The following is a 19031-nucleotide window of genomic DNA, read 5'->3' as shown; positions in this document are numbered from 1 at the left end:
ATGTTGGCTCCGGAAAGTTTTCAATGGGAGGAGTTCAAACCCCACTGCTACTATGGGTTGGCCATTTTAGCAAATTTACTTTTTACGACGGTTCGTAGCTGGCTAGGTCCCCACAGGGGTAGTACCCAATCTACCAGGCAATTGTCTGCGGTCCACCTGATGGAAGGTTGGTATATTTCACCTGTCTGCCACGTTGGCAATGCTGAGGCAGTAGCAGCCCCGGCCTCATGAACCAAGATGGTACGGTCCTCACTCTGGGCCTACCTTGAAGTATGTATTCAATATCCATGTCATCCATCCTTTTTGCCCAACCTAAAAATGAAGCACATCCAAATCTTAGGTCGCCCGTTTATAGGAAACAGTGGTGATTGACCACTAACAGTCTTATAGTTTTGGATAAAGCTGATATCTGTTTTTCCCTTCATACAGATTTATGTGACCTTATCACCACGTTGGAAGTTTCCTAAAAATGAAGCATATCCAAATCTTAGGTCGCCCGTTTATAGGAAACAGTGGTGATTGACCACTAACATTCTTATAGTTTTGGATAAAGCTGATATCTGTTTTTCCCTTCATACAGATTTATGTGAACTTATCACCACGTTGGAAATTTTCTATGGTGGGATGTTCAATCAACACTGTTTGGTATAGTAAGGTGCTCCGCCAGAGATATGTCTCCTGCCTTAAAATCATCTGACAAAACGGATGGACGGTGTGGACATAGAATACATGCATCAAGGTGGGCCCCACGGTAATTGCCTCACCGTGTTGGGTGAGGCAGGGGCCGCACCTAATCCGCTCTCCGCTGACGCGTGTTCATTAGCTGACATGTACAATAGTTTAAGGAAGGCCCAATTCTACTAACGCAATTTTCACGTGAAACCAATGGAAATAATTTCTTTATTATTATTATTATCATTATTTATCCCATGACAGAATCCTTCCTCTATAAAAGGGGTGTATGGACAGACCAGCTGCAGCTCACAAGCTATCCTTCAAACAATGGCCAAGATGGTCAAGCCCCAGCTGCACCAATCCAACCATGCTCCCTTCACCATGGCCTTGCCCAGGTTCTCATTTCTTAGCCAAGGAAACCCCATGATATCTGTCCGATCGCTGTCCGCTTCCTCTCGCCAGACTGCAATGAATGGCCGAGTTTCTGCAGTTTCAAATAACGTCCGGGCAGTCGTAACCACCCAAGAGAAATCGGTCTCCCTTAAGGCCGTAGTCACCGTGAAACCAACCATTGGTGGTTTCTTTTCCAACCTTGGCCTGACCCGCGGGCTCGATGATATTACTGATTTGTTAGGCAGAACGCTTCTACTTGAGCTTGTCAGCGCCGAGCTTGATCCAAGTAAGTAGAATTACAAAGAAGAAAAGATTTGGAAAGCACATCTACTTTTCTCTAATAAATGCCATTTTAGACTGAATTGGGGTTTTACGGCATTTGATCAACAAGGATGGTTTTTTTTTTTTTTTTTTTTTTTTTTTCCCAACTTTTCTTGGGTTTTGAGAGAGTTGTGACCAGATCAAGTTAAAATCTGGTCGAGTCAACTGAGGCAAGGTTTTTTTTTTTTTTTTTTTTTAAATAATAAAAAAAATAATCTTTTTTTCATGTTTAGAGAGAGAGAGAGAGAGAGAGAGAGAGAGAGATTCATGCTCACCCACGCACCTATATATGCACGTGCGCACCTTTGCACATGTGTCATGGGCGTCAGATCCAAACGGTCCATGTGATGCAGAATCCCATGAAACTTTATAAGAAAAATTTTCATCTTGATCTAAACTTTTTATGGGCCATAGCAAAGAGAAATACAAATCAAGGGGGGAAAATGTTTTATTTTTTTCATGGCCCACTAAAGTTTTGAAACAAAGTAGAAATTGGGCTAGGGGGTTTTATGAGGTGTTGCTTCACGTGGACCGTTCGGATTTTGGAGTCACAACACGTATGATGAATTCTCAAACAAGTTCCCACCAGTTCCGTGCCAACTGGTGCAGAGTTGAGCATTCAGCTATACACACTGGTCGGGTTAGTTGAGCATTCAGCCATCCACACAGGTCGGGTGTTGAATGGAGTTGAGTCAAGTTATCAGGTGACCGAAACTCGACTCAATTTGAGTTCGGATTGGACCAAGTCTACTTGGTTTGAATCAGGTTTAGAACGAGTTGGCTTTGAATGAGTCGAGCCTGTTAGAGTCATCTCGTGCCGCTCTACCATGATGTGTGTATTTTATCCACACCCATCCAGCTATTTTGACATTCCATTTTAGGTGATTTGTTCAAGAAAGAATTAGATTAACAAAAAACAGGAAGCAACGCTGAATAAACGCTTACCAAAACTTCCTGGGCTTAAAGAAATTGTTGATAAAGCTAATATTTATGTTTTCTTTTAAGTTTATACGAACGCGTGAACAGATTAGATGGAAAATAAACATCACATAGGGCCCTAGGAAGATTTTAACGGTGGTGCGGTTCACTTGAGCCTTCGATCCACCTCTTTTTTGAGTTCATCACCTAAAATGGTCCGTCAAAATGGATGGATGGCATGGATAAGACACATACATAACAGTGGGTCCACAGAGCCCCTGCAAGGACCTATCCTCTCTAGCTAGTTCTCGGCTTGAAACAGATTGAATACATTGTAAGGGTCCTTACTCTTACTCCGGTGGTAGACTCTCACAGCAACGAGTTTCAACACCTGGTTGAGGGTTCGAGTACCCATATTTGGTGAAATCCCACCATGGCGTTAGCGTGTGTACTGGTGTGTGTGCGTGTTTAAAAAAAAAGAGAAAAAAAAAACTCTATGTTCATAAAATTGAAGCATATAAAAGCTCAAGTGACTCACAACACCAAAAACACTATGCAGAATAATGTCCACCGTTGAAACCTTCTTAGGGCCCACTGCCTGCTTGTGGTCCACTGCTTGTTTTTAACTGTGGGAGTTTTTTCACCACTATTTAGTGTTTCCTGTGCTGTGGTCCACTTGTGATTTTGATCAGCTCCATTTTTGGGTCCATGCCTTTAAAATGAACTACCAAAACGGCTAGACAGCGTGGATAAAACACAAACGTCATGGTAACCCCACAGTGGCCAAGCCCACTTCGCTGGGTAGTTCTGGGTCACCATCCACTTCAATGGCCACTTCGCTGGGTAGTTCTGGGTCACCATCCACTCCGCTTCCATTGAAGTATCTTGTCATTGCTTTCCATCACAGGATACAGGACATCTTCATAAGAAGTAAAAAAGCTGATGGCAGGATCGTGCGTACTGAAAAATTTACAGCTGTAACACTGAACAGCCATTTGGACAATTGTGATGAGCCATCAAATATTTGATACTCAGTCATTGTGTGACGGATGATACGGAGGCACTAATAAATATTTAAAAATTGCAGGTGTGTCATGCAGAAACTTTCAAATTATATATCCAGGTTAGATGCGTGTACTGACATGGGTGTTTACTAACAAGCTATCAAAAAATAATTTTATATATATATGAAAAAGTATATTGAAAAATCAAAAATAAAAATATTTAAATTATCATCAGGCTTAAACATAGATAAATACTTCATCATGCAAAGAAAATGTTTAAAGAGATTAAATTGAATTTGTTGGACTTGGATGATTCTGAACTTGGATCAATGATACAACCATTGGATCATTAAGGTCCATCATCTAATACCATTACAACCACATTGTCTACGTCTAAGCTTGAGCGCACGCGCGTGTATGCATTATCCATGCTTGAGCTCGAGTGCACGCGCGTGCGTATGCAAAACAAACTTCTCATCCTCCATCTCCCTAAGTAAAATACTATCTACTCAACTACTTATAAACCACAACTTTTCTCCAAGTCTATCTGATATGAGATTAAAAAAAGCATACTTATTTTCTTTATTTTACAAAAACCGTTTTGAAGAGAAAATAAATTTTTTATTCATTTATAGGCTAAAATTTCATATGTGTGTGTGTGTGTGTGTGTGTGTGTGTGTTTTGGTGTTTCGATCTTAAGTTGCTCATGAGACTGTTAGGATTTGTGTTGTAGAATCACACAGATCTAGATATAGGATAACAATCCAAGGGCACCAGGCAAACACAAGAAAATATAAAAATTTAACGTGGAAAACCCTTTCGGAAAAAAATCACGGCACAAAGTTACAAATCTTCATTATAAAAATAGAAATTAGAAAGAGAAAGGACTTACTCGATTCGAACAACCTCGAATCTCACCCTTGTTACACCATTTGATAACCCTATAACTCTTTTAAAAACCCTTGGAATACCTTTAGAAAACCTTAAAATACATAAAAAGACCTTAAGAACCCCTATTTATAGTTTAGGAAACTCCACTTACGCACCTATCTGAAACTGCCTCAAATTTATATAGTCCGGACAGAATCCGCGCACTGTCTGCGTAACCTCGACTGGTCGAAGGAAGGCTTCGACCGGTCGAAGACCTGAGGATTTTCAAAAACATGGATGCTGGACTTCGGGTCGAGCGGGCTTTGACTGGTCGAAGGGAACCTTCGACTAGTTGAGCCAGCCTCTCGACTGGTCGAGCAGTGCGGTGAAACCAGATTTAAGACATCTGTTTTACAACAATTTTCAGTATGTCTTCAATCTTTAATCGTATAGCTTCTTAACATCTCCTCTTATGTCTGTATCACATCATAGCTTCTCGTGCACACTCCGTCCTCCTTTTACACCATTGCCAAGCCTAGAAAAGTCGCACAGAACTTAAACTTTTCTATAGGAACGACCTTGGTGATCATATCTGCCAGATCTAAATCCACATGCCAAACGTCCTTTGCTCATATCTTCTCACAAGTAAAGACGTAGTTTTCTTACCATCTCACCGCTACCCAATATTGCTTGTCGGGGTATTTGCTCACAACACTAATAACCTATGAAATAACCAACCCAATATAGACCATGGCATGCACTGCCAACCGTATTCGAATAAGGCTTACGAGATATATCTTGTTTTTCCTCATATATTTTGGGACATGTCTTGAGAAAAACTTGAGGAGAGACGCGTAGAGAACGCTCACCGGCTTTGTCTAGTCCATTACATACTTGATCAATACATACCCAAGGTATTCTGTCTAAGATAACCAAAACTTATTCATTTTTCAGTCTCAATGAAGATCACTGCCGAGAACTTTCTTTATAGTCCCCCGATCCTTCATCCTTAATGTCCCACTTAACTGAGAATACATTGATTTCAGACATGTCATAATTGATGATCTACATGTCATCAGTATACAATTCCTAACTCACCATGAAGGAATCAAACCATCGTATCGGCGACAGGTCATACCTCGACCTCCTGCAAGCTCCTTTTCTCAACCCCTTTAAACTTTGAAGCCCTTTGGTTGCTTTATGTAGATCTGTTCTTCCAATTTTCCTTGCAGAAGTTCAGACTCCACATCCATCTTTTTCAGCTCAAGATTGCATTGGCCAACCAGCACCAATCACGAATCTAATAGACACCTTACTATACCGTTAGCATGAATATCTCTGAGAAGTCAATCTCTTCTCTTTGAGCATAACCCTTCGCTACCAACATCGCTTTGTATCTATGCTGTATCCTCCTGAAGATCAACCTGCATCCAACCACTTCTCGGCCCACTGGAAGCTCCATAAGCTCTTATGTGTCGATCTGGTACAATGAATCCATCACATCACCCATCGTCACCTTCCACTTCTCAGTAACAGGTTCACATAAAGCCATCTGAATAGAAGACGAATCCCTTTCGATATTAAAGTCGTCCATGTACCTCGCTGATATCCTGTGATTATAACGTGTGATTCTTCTCACAGGTGGCTGCTCCACCTGTTCTGTATCCCTATCCACACGTCACAACCTTCATGCCCTGCCCGCTCATGTGGCCATATCCAACATGCCACACACGTGTAAAGGTGGAATCCACTATAGCCACTGTAACTCCACCTTTTGAAGTGCTCTCGATCAATATGTAAACATTATGGAATTGTTGCGCTTTAATGATTACCCGTGACACCTTAGATACTTTAAGGACACCATTTATACTTGTGAACCTACAGCCTATAGCCTCGAGTACACCGAGAGAAATCAGACTCTTCTTCATGTCAAGAACGTGTCTCACCTCTGTTAGGGTATGCTTCACCCCATCAAACATCTTGATACGCACCATACCAACAGCTACAACATTACACACACTGTCATTGCCCATAAATACCTGTCCACCATCGTACTCCCCTGTAGCTGGTGAACCAACTCCAATGAGGAGTCATATGAAAGGATGCCCCTGTGTTTAGAATCCACTTGCCCTTATGATCATTGTATGGGCGTTTAATCGTAGATACAGATAAAACATCACCATCACATCTACTCGATCCATCCGATGTGGCAGCGTTAGCCTCCTGGTATGAAGCCTCAGAATCTTTTTTTTTTAGGTTTACGATTTGTACAATCCTTCTTCACATGTCTTCCCATCCCACAGTTTCAACACTTTACCTTTCCTTTTCCCTTACCCTTGGATTTGGATGTAAAACCCGAAGAACTTGTTCCTTGTTCAGAATTCTCACCCCTTGTAAGCAGCGCATCAAAAGATATCATCATGTCGACGTTAAGATTTCTTATAGCCTTCCCTAGAAGGGCTAAGATAACAGTGTCGACACTCAGGATTTTATTCGTGGTGCATATTGTGTCCTTAAATGACTCATACGATGTCGGAAGAGAATTTAATAACATACATGCTTGTTCTTCATCTTTCATCATTTCCTCCATATCCAATAATTTTCAAACCAATTTATTAAATTTCCTAATGTGAGCCTCCAGATCTCCACCCTCTGCTATCTTGAAGTTATACCACTGCTAATTCAAGTGTAGGCAATTTTCAGACGATTTTTTCGCATACACATCCTTTAGTTTCGCCCACAACTTAGCCACAGTTTTCTCCCTCATAATATATAGAGAACCTCATCCGTGAGACATAAACGGATTGAAGATAAGAGCTTCTTATCAAGAGTATTCTAATCATCATCAGTCATAGTAGACTTTCGCTCCTCAAGAGCACCATCTTCGCCTTGATTAAGGAACTGATCATCTTGATATTCCATAACTCAAAGTTATTTTTCTTTGAGTACTTCTTAATATCATATCTATTGCTTACCATTATTGCTAAACCTACAGATTCAGATCTGTGCCCCCAACGATTGCTCTGATACCATTTGTTGGGATTTGTGCTGCCGAATCACACAGATTTAAATGTAGGATAGCAATCCAAGAGCACCAAGAAAACACAAGAGAACACAAAGATTTAACGTGGAAAATCCTTTTGGAAAAAAATCACGGCATAAAGCGACAGATCTCCACTATGAAAATAGAAATTACAAAGAGAGAGGACTTACTCGATTCGAATAACCTCGAATCTAACCCTCGCTATACCCTTTGATAATGCTAGAACCCTTTTAAAAACCTTTGGAATACATTTAGGAAGCTTTAGAATACATAAAAAGACCATAGAGACCCCTATTTATAGTTTAGGAAACTCCACTTACGCACTTCTCTGAAACTGCCTCAAATTTACGCAGTCCCAGCAGAATCTGCACACCGTTTGCGTAACCCTCGACTGGTCGAAGGAGGGCTTCGACTGGTCGAATAACACTTTCGACTGGTTGAGCATGTCTCTCGACTGGTCAAAGACCTCGGGATTTTCAGAAACATGGCCGCTGGACTTCGGGTCGAGCCAACCCCTCGACTGGTCAAGCATCACGGTGAAACCAAATTTAAGACATTTGTTTTACAACAGGAACAAGTAGCTTATCTTATTATTATTTTTAATTATTTGATGGCATCCAAATGGGCCTTTATTAAATAGTTCTAGACAGGAAGGGTCATATTTGAACAACCGCCCATTAATAAGAGGTTAGGACTGTACAAACAATCTGGCTTTTCAAATGCAACTTGGAGACTTAGGTTTTCACAATTTAGCTTGTTGAATTTGAGCTAATGCATGTCAGTGGTATTATGTTGAAGTGCCTACGTATTAAGTATCATGCTCAACTGGAGTATCAAATAATTCCTCCCACGAATGGATGCATAGGTCGAGGCTGGTAAATTACTAACTCGAACGCACTGTAACCTGGGCTACAGGAATCTCATGTAAACACCAGACGCTGGTTTGGCTAAATCGATGGTGCTTTGTTGTCCCCACAATTATGTACAGGCTTAATTAGCTCATTGCTACGTGGTTTCCACAATTATGTATGTGCTTTATCCATGCTGTCCATTCAATGCCCACCGTTAAAAACTTCTTGGGGCTTACTGTGATGCTTGTTTTCTATCTAACCGTTGATTAAGTAACAAAAATATGGATGGAAGGAAAAGGCAAATATCAGCCTCATTCAAAACTTCCGTTGCTCCACGAAGTTTTTTAAGGGTGATCGCTTTTACAGTGGTGTAATGTGTTCTTAAACAGCAAGATCTGTGGGGCCTACCTTATTGTTTCTGTTATATCCACCCGTTAGTTGTCTCTAACTCATCTTATCTAGGACTTGAGTGTGTAAACATGTGAATTAAAGATCCAAAAATCGAATGGGCCATACACAAGAAATGGTAGAGATCAAAGAACTTACTGTTGAAACCTTTGGGGGACCCACCGTGATGTTTATATGCCATCCAACAAATTCATAAGGTGATTCCCAAATGCATGAAAGGACAACAGAAATATCGGCCAAACCCAGAACTTCTGTGGTTTCAACAGTGAGAGTTTCATCTCATTGTTTCTTGTGGTGTGGGCTACTTGATTTTGGGTCTCCCTTAACCTTGATTGATGTAAAGCAGATTACAGACAGTTTCATGACCAAGATGGGTCAGAAAAGGCCTGGTTGACGACAGAAGTGATCTAGACCTTTAGATTTTAAATCGGGCGTATCTCGCAATCCAAAATGAGTTATCAACGTAAAATATATGAATTTAGGGTAGAACAAGTTACTTTAGTTGTTCTTTAGGAGTTGTGCAAGCTGGATTTACGAACTACCACTAGATCGACGGTCGTTTCCCTATCTTAATTTCGTTTTTACTATAAATAGTGAGTTTTAGTTTGATTATAACTTTTCATCCGATGGGCTTTAGGAGTTGCACCCAACGTGGAAAGTATTTAGAATAATTAGGATAACAGCTTGGTGAATCCAAATAAGATACTTATTATTTGTAGCCGAAAACCTTGTGCACTAGTAGACATCACGACCATTTATAAATAGTAAGTTTACTATTTATAGTAAGTTGCGAATTCTAAGAGTTTTTAAGAGTTTTACTTATAGTATAATTCTGAAATCTCTCTCATTGCTTGCTATCCCTATTTAAAGAGTAGTGAACTCATTTATTTCATTCATCAATCAAATTATGAATTTTTTAGAATTTAATTTTATTTTTTCCTTGCTTTTTCCTCGTGTATTCGAGAAGTTTCTGTGAAGAGTCCAGAGATGCTTCATGGATTTGGAATAGTTATGCTTGAGGAAGACGGTGATCGACCTCATCGTGTTCATCCCTGCGTCATTGGGGTATATCTTAAAATGAGATGGTAGGCCCCACACAATTGGAGTGATTTTAGTGTTTACAAGTTAGGTCCATTAATGATAAATCAGTTGAAATGTTGAAGCGGGATCAACAGATGGCCCATGGACGAAAATCCACCAAATTTTACAGCCGCCATTTTAATATTTTTTGGTGCGGTTGGGAAATAAAAACATTGCAACGGTTCACATTCGATCAAGAAGAGGCAAAATGGGGATGGCTAGGATCTTCCAATCGGGGGGATTTTTGGTTCATGGGCCGCCAACAATGAGAAGGGTCGCTGAAGCATGGGCCCACCTGAATGCCTCAATGAACTGCACAAGTCCTTTGGCCATGCATTGTACAGTAATATAAATCCGGGCGGACTACACATTTGGTGGGGCCCACTATAATCCTTAAACTGAAAGTGACCCTTGTGGTCATGGTAGAGCTGGACACAAAATAAACCAGCTTGAAAGCTTCACTCGAATTAGTTTGAAAAAGCTCGGTTTGGATATGTTGGGATAAAAGTTCAAACCAAGCTAAGCCGTGGAGTCAAAATAAATCAAGCTATTGGCTTGGCTCAGCTTAATTCAGTACAATTTAATTTGGCTGGTGTAATTATAGTTTTTAATTTTGAGTTCTTATTCTAAAATGATCTATAAAATAGATGGGCAACATATATATATATATATATATATATATATATATATATATATATATATATATATATATATGCACATGCGCACCTTTGCGCACGTGTCATGGGTGTCTAATCTGAACGGTCCAAGTGATGTGGAATCCTATGAAACCTTGTGTGATAAAATTTCACCCTGATCTAAAATTCTGGTGGGCCATCAAAGTTTTTCACGACCCATCAAAGTTTTAGATTAAAGTAAAACTTAGTCTTGGGAGGTTTTACGAGGTGCTGCTTCACATGAGCAGCTCAGATTTTGGATCCACATCATGTCTGATGGATTCTCAAAAAAGTTCGTATGTAGTAAGTACGAATTGGTTCACAGGTGAGCGTTTCCACACGTGTGTGTGTGTGTGTAAATGCACAGTGTCAGAACTTGGTTGGGCTGAACTTGGATCAGATGTTTAGACCAAGTTAACCCAAACCAAGCTAAAGTGAGGCTTGAATCTAGGCTCAAGTTGTTTAGACCAAGTTAACCCAAACCAAGCTAAAGCTAGGCTCGAATCTAGGCTCATGTAGAACTTGAATAGGAGTTGTCACGTAAATAAGCTACACCAAACTCTTTGGTCAAACCCAGTTTGGCTAGGCTGGCTTTCAACATTATGCTGTGGTCCGTACTTAAAGAGTATAGAACACAAAAAAATTATTAAAGTAGGTACTGTCTTTTGAGTTAATTATTTTTTTTCGCTGGTGGAAAATTTTATCGATGGCGGACGATTTTTAAGGTACGGATGACTGAAAATATCGCCCCAGATTCCCTCGGTTCAGATAAAAAGCAAGGGAAAAAGGAAGGTTAATTTCATCCGAAAAAAGTTGTCGTACGAACAGGGTCTACTTTGCTCATTTATGTTTGTCGTCTACCGAGGCTGGTAAGGTAGGTAAAAGGTGGCGTCTACAGTAAAAAATTACCCGCCTGGGGCAAGTACTCACCGTCGTAACGTGCGGTAGTTTTCAGGCTCACCTGAGTGGACGGTAGGGTAACCGTCCAACTTGCTTATATGGTGAATGTGTCAGTACAGCATCCGAGCCTTTCAAAACAGTGGACCACACTATTAAAGTTTACATCCCCCCAAATCAAGCTGATCCAACGGTCGAGTGGGCTACGTCTACAAAAATAACAGAAAGGCAGCCGTTATATGTGTGATTGGTAGTGTTAATAGGTGTGTCACACCTTATAAATAGCTGGGCAATCTTTTACTGTTACTGATTTCTACGTTGGGGACAGCTTTTTCAACGGCTGGGATGTTGTTTTCTCATGTTACATTGACCAAGCGGACATGGTAGATGGTAACGTTGTGATCCTTTATAGGTGCATATGAACAATCCTTGTGCCAGCAGGAGCCTATGCCTTTATTCTTTAGCTACTAGTTTTTGGTATGGCGTGGAGTATCACCATCCGTAGGCATGCACATTACCACCGAACATTTGGAATGCATTTCTATTGATCCAAACCATTAATTAATCGGCCCCTAACATGTTCTACGGTGATTATTTTTGGATTTTGTTTTTACTTATTATTGAAGAGACGGGGTTGGAGAAGAAGACAATCGAAGCATTCGCACGATCGGGGGGCCGCAATGATGAAGTACTGAAGTACGAGGCCGAGTTCGAGATCCCGGGTGGTTATGGTGAAATTGGAGCGGTTCTAGTGACTAATGAGCATCATAAGGAGATGTTCTTCGATGACATAATCCTCACGGGTTTTGCTAGTGGACCAATCACAATCAACTGCAATTCATGGGTTCATGCCAAAAGTGATAACCCCGATAAGAGGATCTTCTTCACCAATAAGGTCATTATCTCACTCTCAACCTCTTTTTTTTTTTTTTTTTTTTTCTCGCATTGATATTTTTTTGGCACACATTTTTCCACATAACAGGCCCAACCTCAAACGTACTCTGGGCTTATATCTACTCCACTTCATCTATCCGTTGTGATAGCTTAGTTTAGGACGTGATCTAAAATATCGTGTATATTCAAAATTCAAGTGGGCCACACCATAGGAAGCAGTATGGATTGAACGCCCACCATTGAAGCTTACTGGTTCACAAAAGTTTTGGATTAGGCCGAAATCTTTGTTTTCCCTTCCACAGTAGGAGTCACCTTATAAGTGGCTAGGATGGCATATAAATGTTACCTTTGCCTAGGAAAGTTTCAACTATGGGCATTTTCATCCCGATTATTATCAGTATTGTAGCCCACTTGAGTTTTGTATTTCCTTCATGTCTGGGCTCATCTCCTAAAATGAGCCAGCAACACGGATGAACAGAGTGACTATAGCACCGAAATGGGGTTCCAATTAGGACTAAGAAAAATATGGACTTTTACGAAAAACTGCTACTCCACCGTCAAACTGGATGGTCATATTCATCAATCCAAATTCGGATTACCTGGTGTAGCACACGGCACCAATTAGTAAGCAGATCATAAATCGAGTGGTCAAGATTGATAAATGTTCATTTAGCGTAGCTGCCTTTATTTTAGATGGTCCAAGTTAATTGAAGGGATTAGTAGAATGGAATGTGGTTGGTGTAAAATTGATGGTCAGCTATAGGGGTGTACACCAACCGAGCTAGCATGGTTAGCTCGCTCGGCTCGGCTCAAAAAAGCTTGATTCGGCTTGGCTCAAAGCTGAGTTTGAGCCTAGTTGCATTGATTTTTTGAGCTTGAAATTGAGTTCAAGCTAGCCCTAGCTCGGCTCAATTCGGATTGAACCAGTTTGGTGACTTAGTTACTTTGATATTGTTGTTGCTCATCAAGTGTTTGGTGAAATGACTTGATGAAGTGTGGCCTGTGGCAATGAAGGTATGTATATGAAATAAATATTCATTTTTTTTTTCTTGATTTATATATTGCCTAAAAGGTGTTTGATAAAATACCTGTAAAACTACTGCTATTATGTTACATATAGTGAGATTTTGAAGGTGCAGTCCATCTGTTTGTGAAAATGCTGCACAGGCAAATTCAGTTTGATCTTAGCTTGAATTGGCCCGAGCTACTGACCAAATCGGGCTGAGCTAGCTAGTGAGGCTTGAGGACTGAGCAGAGCCAAGTTCAAGCTCGGGTCAGCTAGTGGCAAAGTCGAGTCAAGCTGAGGCCAGCTTGACTCGGTTCAACCCGATGTACACCCCTAGTCAGCAATGCTATCTTGATCATGTAATAATGTGAAATCCAATCAACAAGGTGCATGAAGCTATAGTTAAGAAGCTGAATAATTTTTAAATAGGTAGGTTTAAAAACTATTAGATCGATCACTAAACGAATTAGATGCTAGTTAGCATTTTAATCTTGTGTGGTCACTTGAGTGCCCAAAGGTGGTTAAAGGTCAGTGTTTAGATGGACAGGATTATCCGTTCTATGCACTTCTCTAATTAATTTTTTGATTTTATGACCCATCCAAAGTGGGTCCCACTATTTGAACAGTTACATGGATGGCATATGTACCCTGATTGTTAGCATGTGTATAGATATCCATAGTCATGCAAGCGTATGAAAATTCTTCTCACGGGACTTTGTGGGCGTGGCGTGTGCGGTGCAGTCGTACTTACCATCACAGACCCCAAGTGGTCTAAAGCGGATGAGGGAGAAGGAGCTTGAAATCCAACGTGGCGACGGTGAGGGAGAACGCAAGACTTTTGAGAGGATCTACGACTATGACGTGTACAATGACCTGGGGAATCCAGATGGGAGCGATGACTTGGTAAGGCCCGTCCTAGGTGGCAAGGAGCACCCTTATCCACGCCGTTGCCGGACTGGACGGCCTAGATCGAAGAAGGGTATGTAGATGAATGCATCAAAAATGGGTAGACACGCACTTCTTTGATCAGTTGACTCCACCCGAAGCTTTGGTGGAGTCAAGCAAAAGTGGGCCCCACGTGATGGATGCACGAAACCCAATCTGTCCATTGGAGGCAGCTAATACAAGGCTCATCCAAAAATCAGGTGGGCCACACCACATGGAAGAGTTGGGAGGGGGATACCCAACCCACTATTCCGTGTGCACGCCATCCAATCCATACATCTGATGCATCCCACCTAGATGAAGGGACCCTAAAAAGAAGGCCATTGCGAACCTGAAGGGGGCTCCAACGCAACAAATGGACCGCCCAGATCATGCCTCAGTGGAGTGTATGATGGATGGATTGGCTGTCATTCATACATCACATGGGGTTCACTTTTAGGGTCAATCACTGAGTCTGATTGGCGGGAAAGCGATTACCCGTGAAGAGGATCCAAAGGAAGACACAGCAACGACCGTCGAATCGACTTTGATCGTCGATCTGACGCATTGGGTGCTCTTCTTTTGATCTGAACGATCCGGACGGTCCATCCTATTGGAGGACATTCTGGGTGAAAGGGATGGAAGCCAACTTTAAATCGAAGTGGGTTGTGGGCCACAGTCATGAGAAGCGTTGAAATGGTGATCAAAATCATGAAGTGGTTATTTTTCATGGGTGGGGAACAGATCCTGAGAGCGAGACGACTGGCAATGCCTATGTGCCGAGGGACGAGGCGTTCTCAGAAGTGAAGCAGCTAAACTTTTCGGTTAAGACGGTTAGGTCGGTGGTGCATGCGCTGTTGCCATCTCTCGAGACAGTGCTGGTGGACAGCAAGCTGGGGTTTCAATTCTTCACGGACATTGACTTGCTCTTTGATGATGGGCTGAGCTTACCCCCACCACCCAACGAGGCTAAAGGAATCTTTAAACTGCTGCTGCCCAGGCTCATTAAGACTCTACAAGAGGGTGGGGAGGAGCTCTTGCGCTTTGAGCCCCCTGAAATGATTGAGAGTATGTCATCCACACCTCTCTCTCTCTCTCTCTCTCTCATCCACACCTCTCTCTCTCATCCACACCTCTCTCTCTCTCTCTCTCTCTAAGTTTCCTTCCTTGTGTATGTGATATGTGTAGGAGACAAGTTCTCATGGTTCAGGGATGAAGAGTTCGCTCGGCAGACTCTTGCCGGACTCAACCCCCTCAGCATTCAATTGGTTACGGTTTGTTTCCTTAAACTAATCAATGCGCTTAAATATTCATTCATGCATAATGTATCATGTATCATTTCGTTATGTGTTTAATGACATATCACTTCCATGCATGCTTGGCAGATCATGTTCACCACATAGGTGCGTGTATTTATAGAAGCATGTCGACACTCACACGTGTTTTGCCATGCTGGTCAGTTTAGTATGTGCATATATACATCCGGCATGTATGCTTGAAAAGATGGGAAAGCGGATATTGGGTTTGTACGCCTACATGCCCACTATCCATATGCATGTATTTATTCATGCATGCATGTGTTTAGGGTATATGAAGTATATTCAATTATAAATAATTGCGAGTCAGAGTTCTGAAGTGAACTAAAAATTGGTGCAGGAATTTCCATTCGTGAGCAAGCTCGACCCTAAGATCTATGGCCCACCTGAGTCTGCAATTACAAAGGATCACATTAACTGCGCAATTAAAGGGTTCATGACAGCCGATGAGGTAAAAATAAATTAAAAGCTCTGCTGCTAAGTGCACTCATTTGAGTGCACGCGTGGCTTAAGTGTGCATGATCCAAGCCGCTCATCGAGCAGGAAACCTTCTAAATTTCGTGTCAGTAAAATCAGTCCGATTAACAGGTAGCTGCACGTGATCCTAGCCACTGATTGGAGGATTCTTGAGGATTACAAATGGGTAGAAATCCAATCAATGGCTGACATTCAATGTGCAGAAAAATCTCTCAACTGATGGCTAAAATCGATTAATTATTGTGATTTTTGCGTGTGGACCATCAATGCTAGGGCACCATCTCTGAATCAATTGTAATCTGTGCAGGCCCTTGAGCGCAAGAAGCTCTTTGTGATTGACTACCATGATTTGCTCTTGCCACACGTGCACAAGGTGAGAGAGCTGGGAGATACCACCTTGTATGGGTCCCGCACGCTCTTCTTCCTCATGCCTGAGGGCACACTGCGGCCCATCGCCATCGAGCTCACGCGGCCCGCTTCACCAACAAAGCCCCAGTGGAAGAAGGTGTTCACCCCTGGCTTCGACAACACCAATTCCTGGCTCTGGAAGTTCGCCAAGGCTCATGTGTGTGCTCACGACGCTGGCTATCACCAGCTCATCTCCCACTGGTAACTGTTTCACGATCTTCCATTTGGACACACCATTGAATAAAATTGCAATTTGGGTCATATGAGTACTGTGAACCCAAACACCCAACCAAAACAAGGATTATATATATATATCTTGATTATAGAAAATTACATTAGCTTAACACGTGGATTTTTTTCAGGCTAAGAACTCATTGTTGCACGGAGCCTTACATAATTGCGGCTAATCGGCAGCTAAGTGCATTGCACCCTATTTATAGACTACTGCTGCCTCACTTCCGATACACTATGGAGATCAATGCGCTCGCTCGTGTAGCCCTCATCAATGGCAATGGAATCATCGAGAGATCCTTTACACCCAAGAAGTATTCCATGCAATTGAGCTCTGATGCCTATGATCAGCTTTGGAGATTTGATATGGAGGCCCTACCAGCAGACCTGATTAGAAGGTATATAAACCGACCGATTCCAACTCCAATGGCAAATTAGTCATCAATGAAAACTCTGTATGTGCTAGTAACCGTGCACATATTTCCTGACCGTCCAAATTAATGGGCCATTTCGTGTATGGATCATGGCTGTAAGACACTCTAGTCCAATCATCCCAACAGTCTGATCGATGGACCAGTGACCAACTAAAAAAGAGGGTCATTGATTACAGCGTAGGGAACTTCCTGAGAATAGATGACCAATCCAAGATGGGGTGGATTGATTGGATGGTCCAGATCAATATATGGCATGTGCACTCATTACAAACTCTACATCTAAGGTCATTTGCACCAATATTAAGAAACTCATGTGGGGCCCAGCTCATACCATGGACGTGTTGGATGTAATGCTTTCATCACGTGGGTCCCATTTCCAGCCTTTATGTTTGTATGTCTTTCTCGCACTTGTGTGAGTTTTCTGCTAACGTTCATTGGACTACCAGGGGTATGGCAGTTGAGGATCCAACAGCTGAGCATGGCCTAAAGCTGACCATAGAAGACTACCCATTCGCCAACGATGGCCTTCTGATCTGGTCAGCTATCAAGCAATGGGTCAGCGACTACGTGACCCACTACTACCCAGACAACAGCCAGGTGTCATCAGATAGCGAGCTCCAAGCATTTTGGACAGAGGTCAGGACCAAAGGCCATGCAGACAAGAAAGACGAGCCATGGTGGCCCACCTTGAACACCACAGATGACCTAATCCATGTCCTGACCACCATCATCTGGGTTGCCTCAGCCCACCACGCTGCAGTCAACTTCGGCCAGTACACCTACGGCGGGTACTTCCCGAACCGGCCCACCATCATGCGGACCAACATGCCAACGGAGGACTTGTCAGGTGACGAACTGGAACGGTTCTGGAAGAGGCCTGAGTCTATGCTGCTGGAGAGCTTCCCGTCGCAGGTCCAGGCGACGTTGGTGATGGCTATCTTGGATGTGTTGTCTACTCACTCGTCTGATGAGGAATATCTGGGGAAGGTCCCAGAAACAGCATGGACCGATAATCTTGCGATCAAGGCCGCGTTTGAGCAATTCCACGGACGTATGAATGAGATCGAGGGAATCATAGATGAGAGAAACAGCAATATTAATATGAGGAACAGGGCTGGAGCTGGGGTGGTACCATATGAGCTACTGAAGCCATTCTCTGAGGCTGGGGTCACAGGAAAGGGTGTCCCATACAGCATCTCAATCTGAAGTTGGCAAATGGAGGGGAAGTTTCGTAATTAGAGTATATATTATGCGTATTTATAGGGAATTCGTAGTTGGATTGTTGTAGGAACGGTACAATAAGGATGCGTGGGTTGAGTTGAGATATCTAATGAAAATGGAATGGCTTAGGCCCTGTTTGGTGAATGCCTAAAAATGAATTGCTCTCATTTTGTTAATTGTAATTATGTATATATTAGTGATTGTTGGTTATTTAGAAACAAATATAGTCTCTGTTACATAATTATAATTAACTAAATTAAATGAGGTTAACTCTACCAAATAGGCCCTTAGTAATATTAGATAATTAAGAATGTCGGCTGGATTGTCAATAGGCTGAGCTGGCCTGACCTGTTAGGCTTCTGGACCTGGCCCGCTCTATGCTGGGCTTGGGTTCGCATATCCGGCCTGGATATGGCTCAGGGCTGAAAAATCAAGCCCGTTTGTTAATATTCGTTGGCCATTTTTTATTTTTATTTTTTAATGTTCTTTTTTACTATTTGCTATTAGGTTTTGACAAAATAAGCAACGTGGTGTCACAACTGGCATGCATCATGTGAGGGCTGACTTCCAATCTTAGATGCACACGTGTGATCAATCTGGGCATGCATTAATTAGTAACGCGCATGATGCACATGCCATGTACCAGAAATCAGGATAGTACAAAGCCACACGTACGTTGAATTTGGACAGTTGAACTTTTTCTCCAACTGCCCATTTTCTACTAACTAGTATAATCTGCATAGTTGAGCTAATAAAATTTTGAGTCGACTTGTGCATACCTCTTTATTGAACCGTACAAGGTATGAGTGGCAATGGGTCGGGTCCAGCCCCTACTTAGGACCCAAGGCCCAAGCCTAGCTAAAAGGCATAGCCTGAGCCTGAAAATTGCTTCGGCCCCAGCCCAACTCAACCTTGGCCGTTTGAAAATTTGATAAAATCCTTATTTCCTGTGTGAATATTTCTCATGTATCTACCGATCAAGTAAG

General features: G+C 42.1%; 1 protein-coding gene and 1 long non-coding RNA gene across 3 annotated transcripts; one reads left to right on the top strand and one right to left on the bottom strand.

Annotated features, from left to right (window-relative positions):
* Window positions 1–974: 974 nt before the first annotated feature.
* Window positions 975–18187, top strand: LOC131220147 (linoleate 13S-lipoxygenase 2-1, chloroplastic-like). The gene is made up of 9 exons (XM_058215119.1): window positions 975–1354; window positions 11761–12029; window positions 13776–14013; window positions 14703–15026; window positions 15147–15232; window positions 15615–15725; window positions 16059–16360; window positions 16522–16788; window positions 17271–18187. Exons 1-9 carry the CDS (start codon window positions 1003–1005, stop codon window positions 18028–18030), a joined length of 2709 nt encoding a protein of 902 aa, XP_058071102.1. The 5' UTR covers window positions 975–1002; the 3' UTR covers window positions 18031–18187.
* Window positions 14864–15233, bottom strand: LOC131220156 (uncharacterized). Of its 2 annotated transcripts, none has more exons than XR_009158527.1 (2): window positions 15092–15233; window positions 14864–15047 (listed from the first exon to the last, which is right to left on the bottom strand). It is a non-coding gene; the product is annotated as an uncharacterized LOC131220156 (long non-coding RNA). The 2 variants fall into 2 exon arrangements; XR_009158528.1 differs by having other exon boundaries at window positions 14864–15055; window positions 15092–15218.
* Window positions 18188–19031: the final 844 nt, after the last annotated feature.

This window comes from Magnolia sinica, chromosome 1, assembly GCF_029962835.1.
Source record: "Magnolia sinica isolate HGM2019 chromosome 1, MsV1, whole genome shotgun sequence".
NCBI classification, from domain to species: domain Eukaryota; kingdom Viridiplantae; phylum Streptophyta; class Magnoliopsida; order Magnoliales; family Magnoliaceae; genus Magnolia; species Magnolia sinica.
This window is presented reverse-complemented; position numbering and strand designations above follow the sequence as displayed.

Excerpts from the sequence above, each read along its gene's own strand:
- LOC131220147 (XM_058215119.1), top strand. The coding sequence starts at position 1,003 with ATGGCCAAGATGGTCAAGCCCCAGCTGCACCAATCCAACCATGCTCCC. Across the intron at positions 12,030-13,775 it reads GGATCTTCTTCACCAATAAG|TCGTACTTACCATCACAGAC; the intron begins GTCATTATCTCA and ends TGTGCGGTGCAG. Across the intron at positions 16,361-16,521 it reads CACCAGCTCATCTCCCACTG|GCTAAGAACTCATTGTTGCA; the intron begins GTAACTGTTTCA and ends GATTTTTTTCAG.